Below are 20862 nucleotides of genomic sequence, written 5' to 3' on the forward strand. Positions count from 1 at the left end.
GGTCAGCCACGTACATTGGGTCGGAATCCGGAACGGTTTCCAGCTGAGGGAAACCCGGAAACTTCGTGGCCACGGAAACGGGCCGGAAAGCGTGACCGCGTCGGTCACACGTTTCATATCCAGCCACCGCGTCCTCTCCTCTCCTACCTATAAAGCACCAGCCCCCGCCGCCCCCGATTCCCCACTACGCCCGTCGCAAAATTCCCCAATCGCCAACCTCTGCTGAAGCGGCGGAACCCTAGCCCCGGCGCGGCCTCCAGATCGGGACGCCCCTCCGCCGCCGGAACCGTCGTCTCCTTCCCCGGCGCCAGGCATCGTCGTCGGCGGCGCTGCTCGCCTTCCCCCGGCCCAACCTCCCCGTCGGCGTCCTCCACCCGGCGGCCCCGCCAGGACTCGCCCCGCGCCGCGCCGCCCGAGGGATTCGACTCCGCGCGCGGCCTTTCGAAGCCGCTGTCGACGCCGCCCGCCCGCCTTAGATCGGATCCGATCTACAATTGTCTGGTGTTGCAGTTTTCTGTATATTTGATCCGAGAAAATTTCCGGGCCTTCTCTCGTATATTTTTGTGCAAAAGAGAGGCCTTAGGAACCAGAAAAGGAGAGACTCTCCAGTCATGGGTGTTGTGTATTACAAATATAAGAGTGCAAAGGAAACGTATTCTGTGCCATTGCCCTATTCTTTTATATCTGTTTCTGAACTCAAGCAGCTCATCCTGTCGAGTAACCGTCACGGCAATGGCCGTACCCGTGGCCGAGGCCCCAGGGAGGACATCGCCCTCTCCAACGCACAGACTGGCGAAGGTTCGTATTAAACGCCGCCGATTAGCTTTATTTAGGTCATGATTTATGTACAAGAGCAATCATATCATTTAAAATTCTGGAGAAAAAGTTGGGGTAACAGTTTTTCTTCCATCAAAATTGTGCAATGTAAGATTACACCCCTCATATCGTGATTGCAGCATCGGCCATCAAGTCAGGCCCTTGCGTTTTGAGATCTGTCTATTAAGTTTTTTTATTACTATATGTCGATTATGTTGTTTTAGGCTCTCAGGTGTGTGCGGGTATTATGATTTGTGTTGTAGCTAGGTTAAGGTGACATTTGGAATGTAAGGACCTATTTTACCATCAGGAACAGTGAGTGCATTCATCAGCATATATTGTTTGACGCCATCTCCTTTAATTATGGAGTCAAACCATCTGCAAAGTGAGATGTGCTCTCATCTAATTTAAGATCAAGTAGGATACTAGGGGCCTCTTGTAAGATACACAGATGTTTCTGCAACGCATGTGGAATCTAAAGACAATTCTTCGAGGATATCTGCGTTATCATATTTGTAGTCTAAATGTGGGGTTTAAATCCAGTAGTGAAGCTGTAGTTTTAAACAAAGCAATGGATGTATATTTTGTGTAGATCTGGACAAAGCAATGTCCAGATGAATGTTCTGTTGCATTTCGTTTTTTATCGATCAATGATTTGACATACCTCGTTTCAGTCTGTATGCTCATTGTTCATGCTATGGTTCTGTACATGTTGATGGTCAATTTTTGGGATGTGAATTTTGCATGCCCACTGGCACGGTGATCAATTAAATAATTAGGAGCTTTTATTGCCGTGGAAGAGCTACTATACATGTTCCTTGGCATGTTTTTGGGATATGGTTCATAGAGTTGGAGATCTCCCATATGTATCTGGGCATTGTTTTAAGTCCCGTGGGCAATGATTTTTTTTTGCAAATTACGATCATTTCATGCTCTTCTCTTTCCGCACCTGCACATCATAGTAGCTCTCAGTTTCCCAGCTTCCTAAACATAATTCAGTCTGTTATTGTGATTTGTCAAATTGTTTTCTTGAAGATCTTAGTTTCAACTAAAACGTCATAGTGTTGTTGCTTAGTTTTGGTTATATATGAGGTCTTTTTTTCACACTTGAAAGCTAAGAAGTATATTGTTTTATTGAAATGCTTTGACATTTATGCTTTCTGCTTTTGTTCTTGAATGCAGAGTATGCAGATGATAATGCCATGATACCACAGAACGTAACTGTGCTGGTCCGCCGGGTTGCTGGGCAAATGTCAGAGAACATCGTCGTATTTTCCTCGTAAGTCACTATTTTACCTTGCTTTTATTTTTGAGAGAGACACTATTACCTTGCTTGGAGAGAGGTTGCAGAGAGTTATTTCAGTCTGAGTCTACTAGGAATGTAGCAATGGAATGGATATTACATGTGAAATTTTTGGCCCTTAAGCTACTTCTTTAGATGCTTAAGAAAATCTTCTCTGCTTCTAGCTGAGTCACTACTCCCCTGTTTGGAGGAGAAAGGTCAGCAGAGAAATATTTTGACTCGTAGTAGGAAATTTAAGGGCTGGAACTTAGATTACATGTGAAAATTTCTGCTTTTAAAAATTTGTATGTACTGCAAATAGAAACAGTTGAAGGAACTCTCTCTCTCTCTTTTATGCCCATCTCATTTTGAATAATGAAATAAACTGACTTGAAAATAATATGCTACATAGATCTCTCTCTCTCTCTCTCTCTCTCCTCTCTCTCTCTTGTATATTCTAATATTACCCAACTAATTGCAGGCGGAAAGTCATAGAAGATGGTTCTATTGCTTCAAATAAATCAGTGGTTACTGAATCAGTCTCAAAATCTTGTTCCTCCACAGAAGTGCAAGATGAAGATGCTGCAATCGCAGCTGTGATTGATGCAGCTGAAGTCAAATGGTTAGAATACAGAGTTCCCTTACCTCCATAAATCAGCGCCTAGATTATTTTGTATCCTCTCTAATGATCATATTTAATGGTGCGTGTAGGGAAGATCCACCATTTAAGAGAGGACAACATGTTGGAAGGTTTCCAGGACGCCAGTATGGTAATGCTGAAATTCTGTTTCTTCAATATCATTTTCTTTTAAGTTACAACTGTGTTTAAAGATCAAGCAGATAGCATTAAAAGATTCTCTCAAAAAAGTGAAAGCTGCAGTTATGATATTAGGTGTACGTGTAGGTGCTGAAGCTTTGCTAGTATGTGTAGTCATGATGACAGCCTTCAAAATTTTAACAGATTTGCCTACAAATTGTACATTTCCATGGTTCTCTATACATGAATTATATTACTGCAGAGGATGTTTGCATTGTTTTGGTAATATGGTTTTCTTATATTATTTAACATATGGCTGTCTGACAAATCTTTCTAATTCAAGGTCATGGACCGCTGGACAAGGAGGCACCTCCACCAGGCTATGTGTGCCGCAGCTGCGGAGTTCCAGGCCATTTCATTCAACATTGCCCTCGGGAAAACCAGACACCTCCACCTGGCTATACCTGCTACAGATGCCGAATTCCAGGGCATTTTATTCATCACTGCCCAACCATTGGTGATCCCAAATTTGACGACTACAAAGATAAAATGTCTCGTTCTTTTGCCACGGTTGTACCTGTAAATCCTGTTGATGACATTCTATATGCAATTGCCCCGGCTGCATCTGCGAGTGTTGTTGATGACTTGCCAGCCGAACTCCACTGTCGACTGTGTAACAAGGTGATGGCAGATGCAGTGTTAACAAGCAAGTGCTGCTTCGACAGTTTTTGTGATAAATGTAAGCGGTTTTCATGTATTCCATCTGTATATGTAGAATTTTGCTGTGCTTGGAACAATGTATTATTCAGACATTTGAAATGTGTTTATGCTCCAACTTTGTTTTAGTTAAAGAACACTAGTCTGCACTATCGTTTTCTGTGCCAAGTTTATGCTTAAAATTGGATTAGTAATAATAACTGCCTGTTTCTCCCCTCAGGTATCCGAGATTACATCATTACACAATCGAAGTGCATTTGTGGAGTGAAGGTGCTTGCAGATGACCTCATTCCCAATCACACACTCAGGAGCACGATCAGCAATATGTTAGGAGCAAGGGCTTGCAGCACTGCAAGTGGTACAGGGAAGCACAAAAGTTCTTCGGGCAGCAACCCTGATCCCAAGTTACAGAGCCCAACCACCTCGGCTGCTTCAGGAAAGGACATGAAGAAGCAATCTATGGACCACCTGCTACCATCAGCTTCTCCTGACGCTGGTGTTGTCCAGGTTGCCAGGGAAGATGATCATGTGGACCAGCAGAAGACCAAAACTGAAGGCTCTGCAGGAGGTTCAGTTCAAACTGCTGTACCGATTGCTGACCCCCTCAAGCTGAATGATGTAAGCGAATCAACTTTGAAGGGCAGTACGATCTCAGGGACCCTGGAACCAAAAGTTGCCAAGACGAAGAGACGAAAGAAGGCAGACTCAACTAAGATTGCTTGTCCAAACAATGCTGACTATGGGTACAACGTTCCATTTGATGCTGCATATTGCAACCCTTTCAACGGTGGATATCCTATGGTAACTGATCCATACATGTACAACACAATGGGCATGCCCTATGGTGGTTACCCTATGGATCCATTTGGTGTCAATCCCTTCGGCAATATGCCACTGCAGGCTCCCTTTGGCAACATGCCACCGGGCCCGTTTGGCAATATGTCACAGCAGGCTCCCTTAGGCAATATGCCACAGCAGGCTCCCTTTGGCAATATGCCACCGCAGGCTCTTCACATGCAAGGCTACCCAGCAAACTATCAAAGGTACATTATCAGTTTATCAAACTTGTTGCTTCACTTCTGCTAATAGAAATGAACACAGACATAAAACCAGTTAGTGGCACAATTTGGTCTTTTGTCCTTTTTTCCTATTTCAGTACTAATGATATGCTGTTGGTTTTTATAGCCGGGAAACCCATCCTGCGCACGGAGAAGCTGCTGCACGTTCGAGGCAGGCCTCTCACCGGGACACTGAAGCTGCTGCACGTTCGAGGCAGGCCTCTCACCGGGACACTGAAGCTGCTGTGCGTTCGAGGCAGTCCGAGAGGCCAGAAGACACTGGTTCTAGGCCCAGGCCATCAGAACGCTCAAGGAGCAGGTCCCGGTCAAGGTCAGAGAGGAGAGACCATGGTCGTTCTGACAGATCTTCGGAGAGAAGGGACCATGGACGTTTAGACAGAGCTTCAGTTGACACAAGATCGGAGAGGAGGGACCATGGTCGTTCTGACAGAGCTTCCATCGACACAAGATCGGAGAGGAGGGACCATGGTCGTTCCGATAGAGCTTCCAATGACACGAGATCGGAGAGGAGGGACCATGGACGTTCTGACAGAGCTTCCAATGACTATGACGAGGATAACCATAGTAGGAAGAGAATGCGTGCCTCTTCTCCAGCAGATGATAAACAGAGCAGGCGGAGGTCCAGACACAGTTCTAGGAGCCTGGCAGCTCGTGACGATTCAAGCGATGACGAGCAGAATTTCAAGAGGACCTGGGGACGCTGATAGCCAGTCACCATGGACGCAGAGACCTGAATAAAGCTGGCTCGGAGGATTCTCTTGAGGCGCTGATGCTTGCTGATACGACTTCTTTTACTACTCGTGATTGTATGTATCAGAAAGCGGAGAGCAACTCTGAAAGTAGAGCGAAACTACTTTCCTCTGGCAGGAACGTAGTTATTGACCATTATTATACTGGATTGTAATATATATGAGCATTCGCAGCCCTCTTTCTCTGTAATGCAATGTTTGCAAGATGAAATAAATGTTTACATAAAATTATGCTCCAACTTGTGTGTTATGCATTTCGGAACTCACTTTTATCTGGAAAATGATTGTCTCCTACTTGTGCTAAGCTTCTCGCTTCTGGTATGACCAATTACTTGCTGTGCAAATTCGACCTTTTTTTTTTCTTTTCTTATGAGCGCTATGTAGATTTATATTGTCGCACGTTTTCAGAATAGACGTGGTATATCCAAGACCAGACCTTTTAGTTTGCGGTGTGGTCACTGAGCCCATGCGTCCGCGAGTACATTGTGACGTGCGAGTACATTGGTGCAAAATTCAGAAGGAGTTGCATCTCATTCTCACCCTTTGTCTCTCTCCTTAAACCAGGACGATCCAAGACCTCATCTCATTCTCACCCTTTGTCTCTCTCCTTAAACCAGGACGATCCAAGACCTCTTTGCCGGAATAGCCGGCCGGAGTTGGTTGCGATGACACGCCGGAGTAGGTAGATTAGGTTTTCTTCTCGTGTTTTAGTTGTTTTTCGGCTTTATGCCTTGTTCTGGGCGTATGCCGTGTAGCGGAGGTGGTGGCCCGGATCGACGCCAGATCCAGGGCCTTGTAGGGCTGTTTCTGCTGCTGCTCGAGCTCCTATGGATGGAGCACAGTGGGAGGAGGACCAGAGCCACCTTCCCCAATAAATTGGCGGTGGATCTTTGCTCGTGTTTTGGAGGCCAAGAAGAGGATTTGCTCCCGACCGGCCGTGGCGGCGAGGAGGAGAAAGGAGGATTCTTGGTGTGTCTGGATGCGGCCCTTCTCTCGGCCGGCCTTGGTGGCGAGGGGGAGCCAGGAAGCAGAAGATTTCTCTTTGCTCCGACGAGATCTAGGTTCGTCCAGCTTTGCTATCGGATGGGGTCTACTTGCATCTTCCCCCCTTCTCTGTCTCGCCATGAAGGTGTTGGGAGAAGAGAAGATGCCGCAGCAACCTCCAGCCGAAGTAGGTTGTTGCCTAAGTGGTGCTACTTCTTCGAGCTCAACCTCGCAAGAGCCATCTTGGCTTCTGCGATCTTATGCCGGTAGGGCGGCGAAACTTCATCCTCCACGGCGGAGGCCTTCTTCCAATCAGCTACTGGAGCTCTTCACCAAGTGGTTTGTCCCCGGTGATTAGAAGGCGACCAACGGTCTTGATTCTTCGTCGAAAATGGAGCTGGCGAGCATACTGCTCCGGTTCCTCGGTGGCAACACCTTGAGGACGCCGACGACTGGTGGCGGAGACCATACCTGGCCATGGGCAGTCCGGCCCGGCCCGAAATTCTCGGGCCAAGCCCGACCCGACCATGTCTCTGGGCCGGGCCTAGACCTGTTTTTGTGGCCCGATGCTTGGGCCAGGCCGGGCCTGGGCCGTCGTTTTACGCGTTTTACTGAAGCGGCCCGACCCGAGGCCCGACGGGCTTTCTCCTACATGGGCCGGGCTTGGGCCACTTTTTCGACTCGACGGTCGGGCCGGGCCGGGCCTGGGCTGGTATTTTTTGCATCGGGCTTTGGTCGGCCCAGCCCGAGGCCCGGCCCGGCCCGGCCCGAGAAATGCACAGCTATAGCGGAGACACATGTTTCCTTGATTGCTTTTTAGTTTTCTTTGTAGGGTATTTTTTTGCATTTTGAAAGCCCCTATCTTCAAATACTTGGTTCTGTAGGGCGAGTGATGCCTGGGCTTTTGTGTAATTTGTACCTGCCACCTCTGTGATGAATGCATCGGGGCATTAGGCCCCTTTTTCTGTTCAAAAAAAAAAACTTTGACCTTCCGTGGAGAAAAAAAGATTTGTTTGCGTTTTGCCCTGCTCGTCGTGTAGGTCACACGTGTGCGGTGGCGTGGCCTCAACGAAGAAGCTACACACTGCCGGCCGCGCGGCACGTTCCCCTCCTTCACCCAAACCCAAACCGCTCTCCCCTGCACTCTCTACCACTGCGCACACACTTCTGACTTCTGACTTCTCCCATCCATGGCCACGCTGCAGCTCAACCACATCGCGCGGGAGACCGCCGACGTGCGGGGCCTCGCCGCCTTCTACGAGGAGGTGCTGGGCTTCGAGCGCGTCCCGGCCCCGACCTACTCCGGCTTCCAGGTCGCATGGCTCCGCCTCCCGGGCACCCCCGACGTCGCGCTCCACATCATCGAGCGGGACCCGGCCACCGCGCTCGCCTCCTCCCCCGGCGCCCTCGGCGCCCCGCCCGACCAGCTGCCCCGGAGGCACCACCTCGCCTTCTCCGTCGCCGACTACGACGGGTTCGTCACCGTGCTGAAGACACGCGGCACCCACGTCTTCGAGAAGACGCAGCCCGACGGCCGCACCCGCCAGGTCTTCTTCTTCGACCCCGACGGTGAGGGGACCCCTTCTCGGATTTGCTTTACTATGTCTACAGTTTTTGCGATTTTGTTACAGACTGACTTCCGCTTGTTGATTGAATCCGACCCCGGTGACGTTTATATGTTTCATTTGCACTTGCTGTCGCACTTGCAATAAAACCAGTCGTTTTGTTGTTTGCACCGTGCCATAGAATTGCGGCTCTGTCCAAGTTTTGAGGGTCCCAATGCTCGTTGTATTTACTTCCCAGGAATTTAGGTACAGTACTGTTGGTAGGCAACAGCTGATTTGATACCACCGTCTTTTTCTTCAGAAAAACAGTTCAGTCTCTACGACTGCAGCTTCACACAAGTTGTACAATCTGCACTTTTCACCTGGTGTCCGGGATATCAGACAGACCTTAAAACTAATTCAGAAAACTGTGCACCTGTTGCCTGAAAATTTGGAGTTTGTTTGATAGCACGTTGCTTACAGTCTCCTAAGCTGCACATGCATTTGAGTATTCTGGACTTGAACTACAGGTCAGTCTGAAACTTTCTAGGCCTGGCTTAACATGGGAACATTATTCTGTTGGAGTGATGAGCAATGGCTGACGCTTGTTTGGTTCACGACCCATTATTATCTGTGCTATTTGTACTGCTTGCATCGTCCATATGATGTTCTGCAGCTGAAGAGCAGAGTTGTTGCTGAGTTTCTGCATTTTATGACTTCAGGATTACTTCTGATAGGGTAGCAGTGACATGATCTTCTGTTCGCAGCTAATTGTCTCAAATTCTTGTAACATCGTTAGTTCAATTATTCACATTCTGCAGCGTATGTATACAATCTGTTTCTTATGGACCAAGATTTGAAATGTGGTCTGATGCTTGTAAATTTATGAAGATACTTCTTCGGTAAATGTTTTTCTGTTCCACTCCCTCCGCCCCGTTATATAAAATGTTAGTGCAACCTATTACAACCTATATTGAATTTAAGAACATCTTATATTAGGTTGTAATAACATCTTATTTTATGGGATGGAGGGAGTACTTGTTAGTCAGGTTTGCTAAGCCTTCCCTACATAAACATACTATGGGTGGTTAGGCATGCATTTTCATCAGTCTAATTAGTTCAATCTTTAAAATAGTTGCAAAACTATCATTTCCAGGGAGTTACTACAAAATTCATCTAGATTCTTCGTTATGGACACTAGGTAGAAAAATCGTCAAATAGATAGGAATCCACCCTTAGTTTGATGGTAAACCTTAAGCCAGAGACAAACTGGTTTTGGCCTGTGTGTGGTGCGGTGCCATTTGCTTTGCATGTAGTCACACTGACATTTGCTTTCCATAATTATTTTATTAAAATTATATGTGTGTGATAGCTGTGTAGAGTTGGTGAATGGTGGAAATTGCCCATAACTAGGGCAAATTTGGTACCTCAAGCCTGTCACTTTATTATTTGTCTGGGCGTCTAGCCTTTGGAGAGGAATCGCCGAATATTTTCGGCCGAGATGATTAGTCTGCTGGTTGGTATCTGTATGCTTTCCAAAGCTTTGTGCTTGAATGGATTGATCATGCACTATAGTATTTCAGATTTTCTTTTTCTTGAACTTGTGGCTTATCTGTCAATCTCTTCATACCCATCGTTGACTATATTTTTCAGAACCCAAATATGGCACCTTTCCTGATTATTATCACATTTTAGTGTTCAATTCAAAAGTTTATGCATTGTTACTTAGTAAGCAGTGAATTTCCTGTTTGTCGATATCACTTCTGTGTTCTCATGCAATTATGATGACGGATGTTTTCCATGTTTATTTGTCTCCTCTTGTTTGTTACATGTGGTATCTTATACTGTAACATTGCAACAACATCCATACCTCTTATGATTATTTATAATAAAGTGTGGTTCTATTGCAGGTAATGGCCTAGAAGTTACAAGCTCAAGCCCAAGCGATAAGTAACGTGGTAGCACCATATGATCATGCTTCCTACTTCTGCAATAACCGTGTAAGTAACTGATGTAGCTCTGTCTCAAATTGAAGATCCACAAGACAACTAGTTGCACACCTTCACCCTCACCTCTCACTGCAGAAATGTGCTTCCTTAGTTTACACTGTACCGGCAATATTCTGCTGCTGCTGAAAATTAAGCAGGGATCTGCTATGCTGAAGTACGTCCGTTTTGTTTCTACATCTAACCACCTCATATGTTTTTCTTGCTTGGTTGCAGGTAAAATGATGAGTTCAGCCAGAGTGATGCTTGAGACTGAGATGATGGAAGCTGCAGAATATTAGGGAGCATTTCAGGATCATGTTTTACTTTCAAATAAATAATGGGCTTACTACCTGAGCTGATGTATGTCTGTCCCCATAGTTGTAACGTGAATTGATGAATATGTATATCTGTCACTGAATGGTGTTGTATGTTACTAGTATATCAAGTTCTGTTAGCTCTGTTCTTGCCCAGCAAATCTCTCGTTTCCGCAATGTTTCAGTTATTGTTGAACCAATCAACTCAAGCATAACGAAGATGAACGAATAGGCTATATCCTCACCCAAATGAAGCAACTACTCAGGCAAAAAAGCATCTTATAATCGCTCGTGAAATACATTGTACAAGTCTCGGAGCACATGAACGCTGCCGGCTCGAGGTGACCTGATGGGGGCTGCCGCCGGCGCGAGATAAGATCGGTCAGTCGTTGGCGGTGGCGAGCTGGACCTGGAGCAGCTCGTCCTCGGGGATGACGCGGATGGTGCAGTCGGAGCGCGGGTAGGCGGCGCAGAGCAGCGCGTAGCCCTGCGCGACGACGTCGTCGCTGAGCATGCCGTCGCTCTGGTCCACCTTGCCGGAGACCAGCCGCGCCGGGCAGGTCATGCACACCCCGAGCTTGCAGTCGTGCGGCACGTCCAGCCCTTCGTCCAGCGCGCGCTCCAGGATGTTCTCGTCCTCCTCCATCTCCACCACCAGCGACTCGCTGCCGTGCTCGATCGTCACCTTGTACGCCCGCGGCGGCGCCACCGACGCAGCCGTGAGCCGCACCTCTTGATGTTTCTGCCGGCGGGGGAGAAGGCCGGTGGCGCGGTGTCCGACATGGAGGCGCGGGGAGGCGACGGAGGTGGCGAGGTGGAGCAGTGAAGCGGCAGCCATGGTGTGCCAAAATGCTCGCGTGCGTGCGGCAGGTGGTGACGGAGCGTGAAGCCGTGCTAGAGGATAAGGCGCTGGGCCGCTGTCTGTCTCGCTTCAGCCGCTCATTGTTTTCCTCGAGATCCACGCTGCCCTTCTCGATTTGTTTCTTTGGATTTGTCCTCGGAAATGCTCTAGGGAATTAGGGAGGTCACACACGGGAAACTTACGATGCAGCTCCATGTAGCCATTTTTTTTTTGTGGGTAAAAGAGGATATATTAAGCAGCAGGGATTACATCTTGGTCGTAAACCAGAGCCTGAGCCAAACAGTCAGGTCCAGAGCCGATCCAAACCATAGTTCTAGATTCTGTTCTTGCAAAATTTGCAAGACAGTGGCTAACCCTATTCTGCGAGCGATCCACTTTTACAAAGGATACATTTGTAGTGCCATTAGCTAGTAGTTTGATTTCAGAGATAATATGCCTGATGGAGGAGCGGTCTTGAGACCCGTTGTTAATCGCCGTGATGAGGCCAACACAGTCTGTCTCCACTATGATAGGAAGATTACTTCGTTGCAAGGATAACTTCAAACCTTCCACGACTGCATACGCCTCCGCCTCCAAGGCATCCTCACAATGCAAAAGATGGCGACATGCGGTAAAAATCACTTGACCATTTTCATCGCGTAGCACCATTCCAGTACCAGCAGAGCCATCCTCCAGTTTAACTGAACCATCACAATTGAGCTTAACATATCCCAGTGCTGGTTTCAACCATACTTTATCTGGAGGTTTCTTTGGCCGATAGACAACACGGGCGTGAGGAAGGTCTAGGACAGATGTGTGCTTTCCTTTAATCAGCTCTTCTGTACTTTGGTCCTTTATGTTACGCAGGATCTTGATATAGCTGCACAAGAATCGCTTTGATCCTTCGACTGACGGGAGGGGCTTTGCATGGGTTACCTCCTTGCGAGCATACCATGCCCGCCATAGAACCAACAAGGTCGTGTCAATCATTTGGTCTGGTAGATTTTGCAAGATAGTTCGCAGCCAAGACTCCGGGTTCACCTGAAGCTCCATGTAGCCATTTATTTTTAGTTTTAGGCATCTCCAGCGGCGCGACGCATTTCAGACGTCCGAAATATCCGTTTGCATCGCGCGGTGGACGCTCGACAAACCGTTTTTGTCCGGGCGTCCGTTTGCACCTAGGAGTGGCTCCAACGGGCCGACGCATTTCCGCGTTTGCATCAATTTATAAAGTTTTCAAACAACAAAATAAGGAAATCAACAAAGTCATAGTTATTACATTTAAGTTTTTAAAAGTCGACATGAAAATAAGATAGTACTTCTCTAGGCATGATCTTCATGGCCAGCCAATGTCCACTGATGCTCAATCAGATCCGTTTGCAACTGTTTGGAGACGTTCTCGTCAGTGACTTCTACATTCCTATGTAGATAGTCCTGCCAAGATGAAGCTCCAGGAAGTGGCGCAACCAGCTCACCTTGGAAATCCCAGTGGTTCTCATTGCGGCCATCAGGACCCTCGTTCTCAACGATCATGTTGTGCATGATCACGCAGCATGTCATCACCTCATGCATGGTCTTCAGCGATCATGTTATTGCCGGGTGACGGACAATTTCCCACCGAGCTTGGAGCACACCAAATCCGCGCTCCAGATCTTTCCTGCAAGCCTCTTGCATCTTGGCAAACCTCCTCGTCCTCTCGGAGTTTGGATTACGGACAGTCTTCACCAATGTGGCCCAGTCAGGGTAGATGCCATCAGCAAGATAATATGGCTTGTCATATGCATTTCCATTGATCTCATAGCTCACCCGGGGAGCTTTGCCTTGCATGAGCCGGTTGAAAACCGGTGATCGGTGCAACACATTATGTCATTGTTGGAACCGGCCATGCCAAATCCATAAATCTTGAGATATGACAGCTTCAAGAATGACAGTTTTTTCCTCCTCATGCCCGCTGTACGCACCCTGCCATCCAAATGGACAGTTTTTCCACTGCCAGTGCATGCAATATATGCTGCCAATCATTCCTGGGAAGCCTCTAGACTCGTTGATAGACAAGAGCCGCATTGTATCCTCAACAGTTGGCTCCCTATAGTAATACTCTCTGAACACGGAAATCACGGCTCGGCAAAACCTGTACATGGCCTCCAGACAGGTGCTCTCACCCATTCGAAGATACTCATCGAATATATCCGCAGCCATTCCATATGAGAGCATGCGAATAGCCGCAGAGCATTTTTGGTAGGAGGTGAAGCCTAATGCACCTGTTGCATCGCGCCTGCATTGGAAGTAGGGGTCGTAGTTTCTGACGCCCCGTAGAATGACCAAGAACAGGTCCCTTGACATCATGTATCGACGCCGGAACATTTTTTCCGGGAAGATCGGATTGGTGAGGTGGAAGTAGTCCTTGTGGAGGCGGGCCTGCCCTTCCACTCTGTTGCGCGGCAGGTTTTTGGAGCGCCCCTTCACAGAGCCCCGGTGCTGCGGCCCCGGGTTAGAGGTGAACTCGTGGATCATGGAGGCCGCAATAGTTGCCAAAGTCTGCGTCGACTGATCGGACTCCTCGTCGGAAGAGGAGTCGACGACCTCCGCGCGGAACTTGTCCAACATCTGCCACATGTCCATCTACGTGGGTACAAACTGCGGATCAATGGCCGCGCACGATAGTGCCGAAAACACGAGTAAGAAACCTACCGATGCAATTGACCGAACAGGTCGTGGGCGGCACGGAAGGGCGGCGCAACCGGGAGCGTTTCGCCCGAAAACAGCCGGCAGGTACGCGGCGGAGCCAAGCCCGAGTACGCTCCTGTTCTCCCGCGCGGCAAGAACGGAGCCGACTATGACTACTGCGGCGCTGCGGCCGGACGGCGGCGGGTGGGGTTGGGGTGGTGGCGTCGCACTAGGGCAGGAAAGAAGGGGAACAAGAAGCAAATCGAAGCGGTCGATTTCACTGTCCCTGACATGCGGGACCGGGTAAGAAATGGAGGACGCTCCGCGCGACCGTCCAGCGTCCGCGGAGACGCAAACCTGGCGCATATTTGGGACAGGTTTGCGTCTCCGCGGATGGCCCGGTCACTTTGCGTCGCCCCGCTGGAGGTGGTGCCAGACGTATTTCCGGTCACGACGGACACAAACGGTCGCTCAGCGTCCGTTTGCGTCGCGCCACTGGAGATGCCCTTAAAAAATTAAATGCAAAATATTTTAAAAATTCAAAAAAATGTGCGTCTTCCACGGCGAGAATTATATTTCAGTGAGAAACTAGGTGATTCGACACTTAATTATTCAGTTTATGATAAGGAGTTGTATGCTCTTGTGCGGTCGCTAGAAACATGACAACACTACTTATGACCTAAAGAGTTTATGAATCTCTGAAACATCTCAAGAATCAACTAAAACTGAACCGTAGACATGAAAAATGGAGTGAATTTATAGTGTATTTTCCTTATATTATCAAGTACAAGAAAGGGAAGGATAATGTTGTTGCTGATGCTTTATCTAGACGCCATATGTTACTATCCCAACTAGATGCCAAAATTCTTGGATTAGAGAGCATCAAAGAACTATATGCTAAAGACTCATATTTCTCTGAACCATTTGCAAAATGCAGCAAGGGAAAGGGTTGGGAAAAGTTTCACTTGCATGATGGGTTTTTGTTTCGGGCTAACAAACTATGCATTCCGGAGTGTTCGGTGCGTTTATTGCTTTTGCAGGAGGCTCACGCCGGTGGACTCATGGTACATTTTGGAGCGAAGAAAACTGAGAGTGTGATGGTCGACCACTTCTTTTGGCCCAACATGAGGCGAGACGTGGAGCGCTACGTGTTGCGTTGTGAGATTTTCCACAAAGCTAAGTCCCGTTTGAACTCCCATGGTCTTTATACTCCTCTATCTATTCCAAGTACACCGTGGGAGGATATATCAATGGATTTTGTTCTGGGATTGCCACGTACTAAAAGGGGGAGTGATTCAGTATTTGTGGTAGTCGATAGATTCAGTAAAATGGCATACTTTATTCCATGTCACAAGAGCGACAATGCTTCACACATCCCATACCTCTTTTGCATGTAATGTTCCCCTGTACAATTTTGCTTTGATGATATGAAAAGTTCAGGCTGGCGTAAGCCCGCCGTAGTCCAGGTCAAAAAAAAATGCTTGACACATTGCTGATTTATTTTTCAGGGAAATTGTTCGTCTACATGGAGTCCCACGCACCATTGTTTCAGACCGAGACACCAAATTCTTGAGCTATTTTTGGAAGACCATGTGGGGAAAACTTGGAACAAAACTATTATTCTCAACTACTTGTCACCCACAAACTGATGGACAAACTGAAGTTGTTAACCGCACATTGTCCATGATGTTGCGAGTAGTCCTAAAGAAGAATTTGAAGATGTGGGAAGAATGTCTACCTCATGTGGAATTCGCATACAACAGGGCGGTACATTCGACCATAAAATTTTGCCCTTTTGAACTTGTTTATGGTTTCAACCCCATTGCCCCCATAGACCTCTTGCCTTTGCCATTGCAGGAACGAACCAACCTTGATGCAAGTAACCGTGCTGAATTTGTCAAGAAGCTCCATGAGAAGGCAAAAGAGAACATTGAGAAGATGACTGAACAATATGCCACTCGTGCAAATAAAGGAAAGAAGAAGCTCTTGTTTGAGGAAGGAGATTTGGTGTGGATACATTTGCGGAAGGACCGTTTTCCTAACCAGTGCAAGTGCAAGTTAAATCCACGTGGAGATGGTCCATTCAAAGTTTTTGAGAAGATAAATGACAACGCCTACAAGATTGACCTTCCAACGGAGTATGGTGTTAGTATAACCTTTAATATCTTCGACCTCTCCCCTTACTTTGAACCTTTAGAGTCGAGGATGACTCCTTTTCAAGAGGGGGAGGATGATGAGGACATCCCAGCCATCAACAATGCACAAAACATCAATGGACCTTTTTTTCAAAATGGGAGCTTATAGCCCCAACCTCTGCATCTAGAAGATGCACACAGCTGTTTTATTAAAGCATAGTTGTAGAGTATCAAACATCCAGTAAACTGATATTACACCCCACTCACGGGTCAATCAAAGTGGCTGTAAAACTCAGCCAAAGAAAAAGAGATGAAAGCATATGAAGTCGCGCAAAACATCAATGGACATATCACAAGAAGTCGCGCAAAACAAATATGCGATCAGGTGAACGCTAACCTAAGTTTATCTTGTACTACCTACCTTAATGAGATGGATATGCTTTCATCCACTTTGTCATTGTTTGTATTCAGAAACAAGGTTGAAGGTTACCCACAATAATGAAGAACAAAGTCATCAACAACAAGTTTCAAGACATCAACACAAGTCTCGAAAATATCTGCTACCACCAGTTTTGCCTCTAAACTTTCGTCATGGCAACGCCATATACTGGAGAGACGGGGCAAGTGGGCTATACCAAAAGAAGCTTCATCAAATTATCTTTCCAACAAAAAAAAGTCTCGCATCATTTCGAGTTCTGGAGCCAAAGTTATTGCTATTTTGGTGGAAGATGTCTAGGCTGTTAAAGTTTCACGAATTCCCGAGAAGCCTCTCAATAACCCCTCAAGTTGACTATCCTTTGATGACGTTTTTCACCCTGTTATTTACCTCACATGTTTCCATACCTAACCAGGGGGTTGTCCCTTAGTATAAATACCCTAGTGCTTCCTCTTGTGGGAGACTTTTAGCCACTCCATATTCAGAACAAAGACAAAGCTCTTCCTGGGTTGGAGAGACCTTGCTACCCTTATTCTCGTGGTTCCTCGCGGATTTGCACCTAATTTGTGCTCCATGACTTGAGCGTGGTTGTGTGGATTAGAGTCCGTGACTCCTTTGCGTACTGCACCTAGTTCGTGCTTCATGACTTGAGCGTGGCTGTGTGGGCTAGTTCGCGGATTGTGGATATGCGATTGTTCGGATTGCAGGCTATGGTTGGCATCCTCTCCACCCGGTCATAATCTCTTATTTTCGTTTTTGGCTGCTTGCAGCTAGTTATCTCCTTTATATCCTTGATCCTACTGCGTGAAGATCGGACCAAATCATCAAGCACCTCTTCCCCGAAGTCGGTGCATATCAACATGCCTAAGATTGCTTGACAAAGATTTGATGATATGTCTCCATTGATATCTGCTTGATCATGTCAGACCTGATTTGGTCATTTTATACATTCTCTTCCTTAGTATTTTACTAAGTAAGGGAAGTAGAGAATGCTTGAATTAATTTGTGGCTATGGTTCAAAATGTTTCAGAGCAAACTTCTCTGGTTTTCTTTGTCTGCGTTATTGAATGGTTGATTCCATTCTATGGGTATAGGCTTGGAAATCCATGTTAGTATACAAAGAGAATTACATTGGCTTTTAATAGACTAGATATTGTTGCGGTAGGTGATCCATTGGATTGCCACTATGATATATCCATGTCCTAATATGTGTAGAAACTTGTAATAGGTTACAAAGAAATAGATGTTGCTAATAACATATGAACTGATGGTTTTGAAGCTTGGATGACCGAGGCAACTTTGAAGGTCAAGGTTATCTGGTGTTATTGTGCGATGCTCTTGTTTATAGAAATTTCCCCTGATGGTTGCTTATTATCTTAAGCTAACAAAATTGATATTTGATACTCTTGCTCCACTTTTAATTTGCAAACTTGTACCTTGCTTTTATTCAAATGATGTTAAACATGAATCAAACATATTCCATTTGATACTTTGAAAAAAAAAATGAAACCGTGTATAGGAGGAACTAGACACTTTTTGATATAGTAGAAGCGGGATTTAGCGTGACAATTCTGAAATTCGTCCCTGACAGGAATCGAACTCCGGTATTTGGGGTGCGCCACTGTGACTCCAATCACTGGGCTAAGCCCACGTCGTCAAAAAGGTGAAACCAACAGTGGGAGGAACCACCATTGTATTTGATATAGGAGGTGGTGAGTCTCGAACTCTGGCTGTTTAGTACAACTTCACATGTACTAACCAGTAAGCCTCAGAGTCTTTCTCCATTTGATACTTTGGATTCTTATGTGTTTGGAAAATAGATCATAGTGATCTATTTCCACGATTTGGCATACCTCACTTTAGCTCCTAGATGGTTATTGCTTTTGCTTGATCTTAAGGTGTTGATGATGCTCTTGGTCAGCTGCTTCCCTTCTCCTTCCTTGTTGGTATCTTCTCCTAGTTCTAGGTGACCATGCTACTGGTGCTGGCTTGAGATTTTGAGATGTACTATTTTTTTTTTGGATGATTTGGACTATCACTTGACACTTTGGTGTCTAGAATAGTGAACTGTTCTTGCTGTTCCTAGTTCTGGTGACTTTGGTTGATGGTTGCGTTGCTTGTGCAACTGAGCAGTGTTGTAAACTTTGTATATCACCCCTTTGGTGTGTCTCTGGTCGACAACTCATGACACGCATGGGTGTGTGAGCAGCCCGTGTGGTTACTGGTTGTTTTGTTTCAAAGCAAGATTGGACAGGATCGGCTACTGTATTATTTATCAACATCTAGGTTTAACTTTGAAATTCACTTGTCAATTTCACTTGCTTGGGATTGCTAATGATTTTTGTAGGTTGATTAAGAAAAGAAGAAGATAGAGAAGAAAAGAACTAGCTAATAGCTAGTTTATGATAGGTTTTTCTGTATTCGAAGACATTCTTGTAAACTTTCTGTATTGTAATATTATTTTGCTGCTGAATTAATGTAAATACAATGTAATGTGTTTATCTATCAAAGAAACTCTTTTTTTTTCTTATTCTTGTATTATTGAAAATGAATTCAAATGTTGTTTGTATTTCCCTAGTTCAAATTGTAATCTTAATCTTAATTGCAATTCAATGTGAATTCCTAAGTTTTAAATTTGAAATGAATTCAAATACTTTTCCCTCAAAAACTCTAGTGTGAACAAAAGTCATGTAGAAATTCATCGCAAACAACTGTTAACCTAAACCTCGTTATGAGTCGAAAGGAATTTCAATCACTCCGAGCTTTAGACGCGAATTTTTTCCCTCCGTTTCAAATGCATGAATGTAGATGCACATATTCTATTTCTACCTCTCGTTTTGTCCTACGTGATGGGATGTTACACTCACATAGTTGTTGCTGGGTGAAATGTCCCTTAAATTTGTTGTTGCTCCTTTGAACCAAATTTCCGTTTCTAATAGCTCCAAAGTATATTTATATGTGTTAAAAGTTTTCCATTTGGTTTCATGTATTCACATTTGCACACGAAGTCTAGCCTTAATCTCTTGTGGCCAGTCTGACTGTTCTTGTTTCCCTTGCTGCAACTTCAACTGCCGATCGAGTGTCGGCCGTCATGACAAAAGTAGTTCTACTAGAGGACGAGTTCATTCACTGTCGTGCTAGTTTTCCTTGCACCAACTCCAATGGATTTCGATCGAGCTCAGTGGATGCCACCATTCTCAGTCTAACTGTCATATTCAATCGCACGTGCACTCTGACCGGACCTTTCGCCGGAAGACAGAGAAAACCGGCGTTCCTTTCAGTGCAGCTATGGCGGGGATCATTTTTAAGTCGGCATGCCCGGCAGGCGGTAGCAGGACAAGGGACACGTACTACTTGCAACACGACTCGCAACCTAGCCACGATCGATTGAGAGACACTCTCGATCGCCATCTTGCGTCGAAGATTCAAGACAGACGATAAAAAGCTGGCTTCTTCCACACCATTTCGGCCGCGTCCCCGGCCGAGCGCACTGGCGTCGTCGCCCGCGGAGAGGGAGCAGAAGCCGACACCTCCGCTTGACTCCGATCGACGACTGGACTCGCGCGCGGAGCTTCTCGGCGATTTCTCTCCGTCGCAGAAAAGCGGCCGCCCGGCAGCAGCGAGGAAACGAGGCTTGGTTTTGTTCCGAGACGACCGGCCGGCCGGCCGGCCGGCGTCGGCGGGGGCAGCACGATCGCGGGGAAGATCGACTCCGATCGAGTGCATGGAAGAAAACAAAAGAAAGGGAGAATGAAGTGTAAACTGACAACGACGCGACTAGTACTACCGTAATAGACAGTCTGGTTGGAATCTTATTCACCTTGATTGATTTCTTCGTCTTCGTCTTTGTCCTGTAGAGGAGATCGGCAGAAAGCGCACAGCGCCGCATGTCACTCTCATCATACTTTTATCATCATTTTTTAAGCCATACACGACTAGTTTCTGCGGACAGTCGATGTGCAGATCGATGCGATGCATGCCATATGATGCTGTAGAGTGGGTCGGTCTTAATTTGGCGCAACCAGGAATTCACTTTTTGTGGAGACGTGCGAGTTTACGAGTACATCACACCACGAAAACATTTCTGGCTCGCCGAACAACAGTGAATTTCTATGATTGAGGGTATTCGGGATGGAATTCCACAAGTCTCTGATTTGGAGAATGGTTTCTTTTTTCTCTGAGGTGTTAACGGCGAGATGACATGGAACAGAACAAAGGGAATTGACCTAATAGGTCTACAGCAGTTCCTTTATCAAACATATTAGGATGTCAGTAAGATGGACAGGTTCCATGAGTTTAGCACACGTTGCCTCTCTTCACCAATCGGCTTAGTTTCAATCTAGGAATAGTGAATAATGAAAAAAAATTATATACTACCAATTTCATCTTGAAGATCTCCACAAAAGTTGGTGGGTTAATGTGTAGCCAGAATACCATGCAACAACATACCCAAACGGCTTTCATGAAACAGTTCGTTTAATTCATAAGAGAAAGAAAGGTTAGGTTTTCCTTTGGATTTCCAGAAGGCTTGTTTGACCTTCTAACTTCCTTTT

General features: G+C 46.2%; 3 protein-coding genes across 4 annotated transcripts; 2 read left to right on the top strand and 1 right to left on the bottom strand.

Moving 5' to 3' along the window:
- The first annotated feature begins 168 nt into the window (after positions 1-168).
- LOC127293585 (uncharacterized) lies at positions 169-5639 on the top strand. Of its 2 annotated transcripts, XM_051323227.2 has the most exons (8): positions 169-798; positions 1999-2095; positions 2580-2720; positions 2810-2868; positions 3199-3594; positions 3793-4615; positions 4758-4802; positions 4845-5639. In XM_051323227.2, the coding sequence occupies exons 1-8, from the start codon at positions 612-614 to the stop codon at positions 5353-5355; spliced, it is 2259 nt and encodes a 752-aa protein (XP_051179187.1). In that variant the 5' UTR covers positions 169-611; the 3' UTR covers positions 5356-5639. The 2 variants fall into 2 exon arrangements, with proteins under 2 accessions (XP_051179187.1, XP_051179186.1); XM_051323226.2 differs by having other exon boundaries at positions 4758-5639.
- A 1848-nt stretch (positions 5640-7487) lies between these two features.
- LOC127293587 (uncharacterized) lies at positions 7488-10380 on the top strand. Its single transcript, XM_051323230.1, has 3 exons — positions 7488-7953; positions 9839-9928; positions 10151-10380. Exons 1-2 carry the CDS (start codon positions 7575-7577, stop codon positions 9880-9882), a joined length of 423 nt encoding a protein of 140 aa, XP_051179190.1. The 5' UTR covers positions 7488-7574; the 3' UTR covers positions 9883-9928; positions 10151-10380.
- A 112-nt stretch (positions 10381-10492) lies between these two features.
- LOC127293586 (ferredoxin C 1, chloroplastic) lies at positions 10493-11148 on the bottom strand. Its single transcript, XM_051323229.2, has one exon. It carries the CDS (start codon positions 11066-11068, stop codon positions 10613-10615), a length of 456 nt encoding a protein of 151 aa, XP_051179189.1. The 5' UTR covers positions 11069-11148; the 3' UTR covers positions 10493-10612.
- Positions 11149-20862: the final 9714 nt, after the last annotated feature.

Source organism: Lolium perenne, chromosome 4, assembly GCF_019359855.2.
Source record: "Lolium perenne isolate Kyuss_39 chromosome 4, Kyuss_2.0, whole genome shotgun sequence".
Classification (NCBI taxonomy): Eukaryota; Viridiplantae; Streptophyta; class Magnoliopsida; order Poales; family Poaceae; genus Lolium; species Lolium perenne.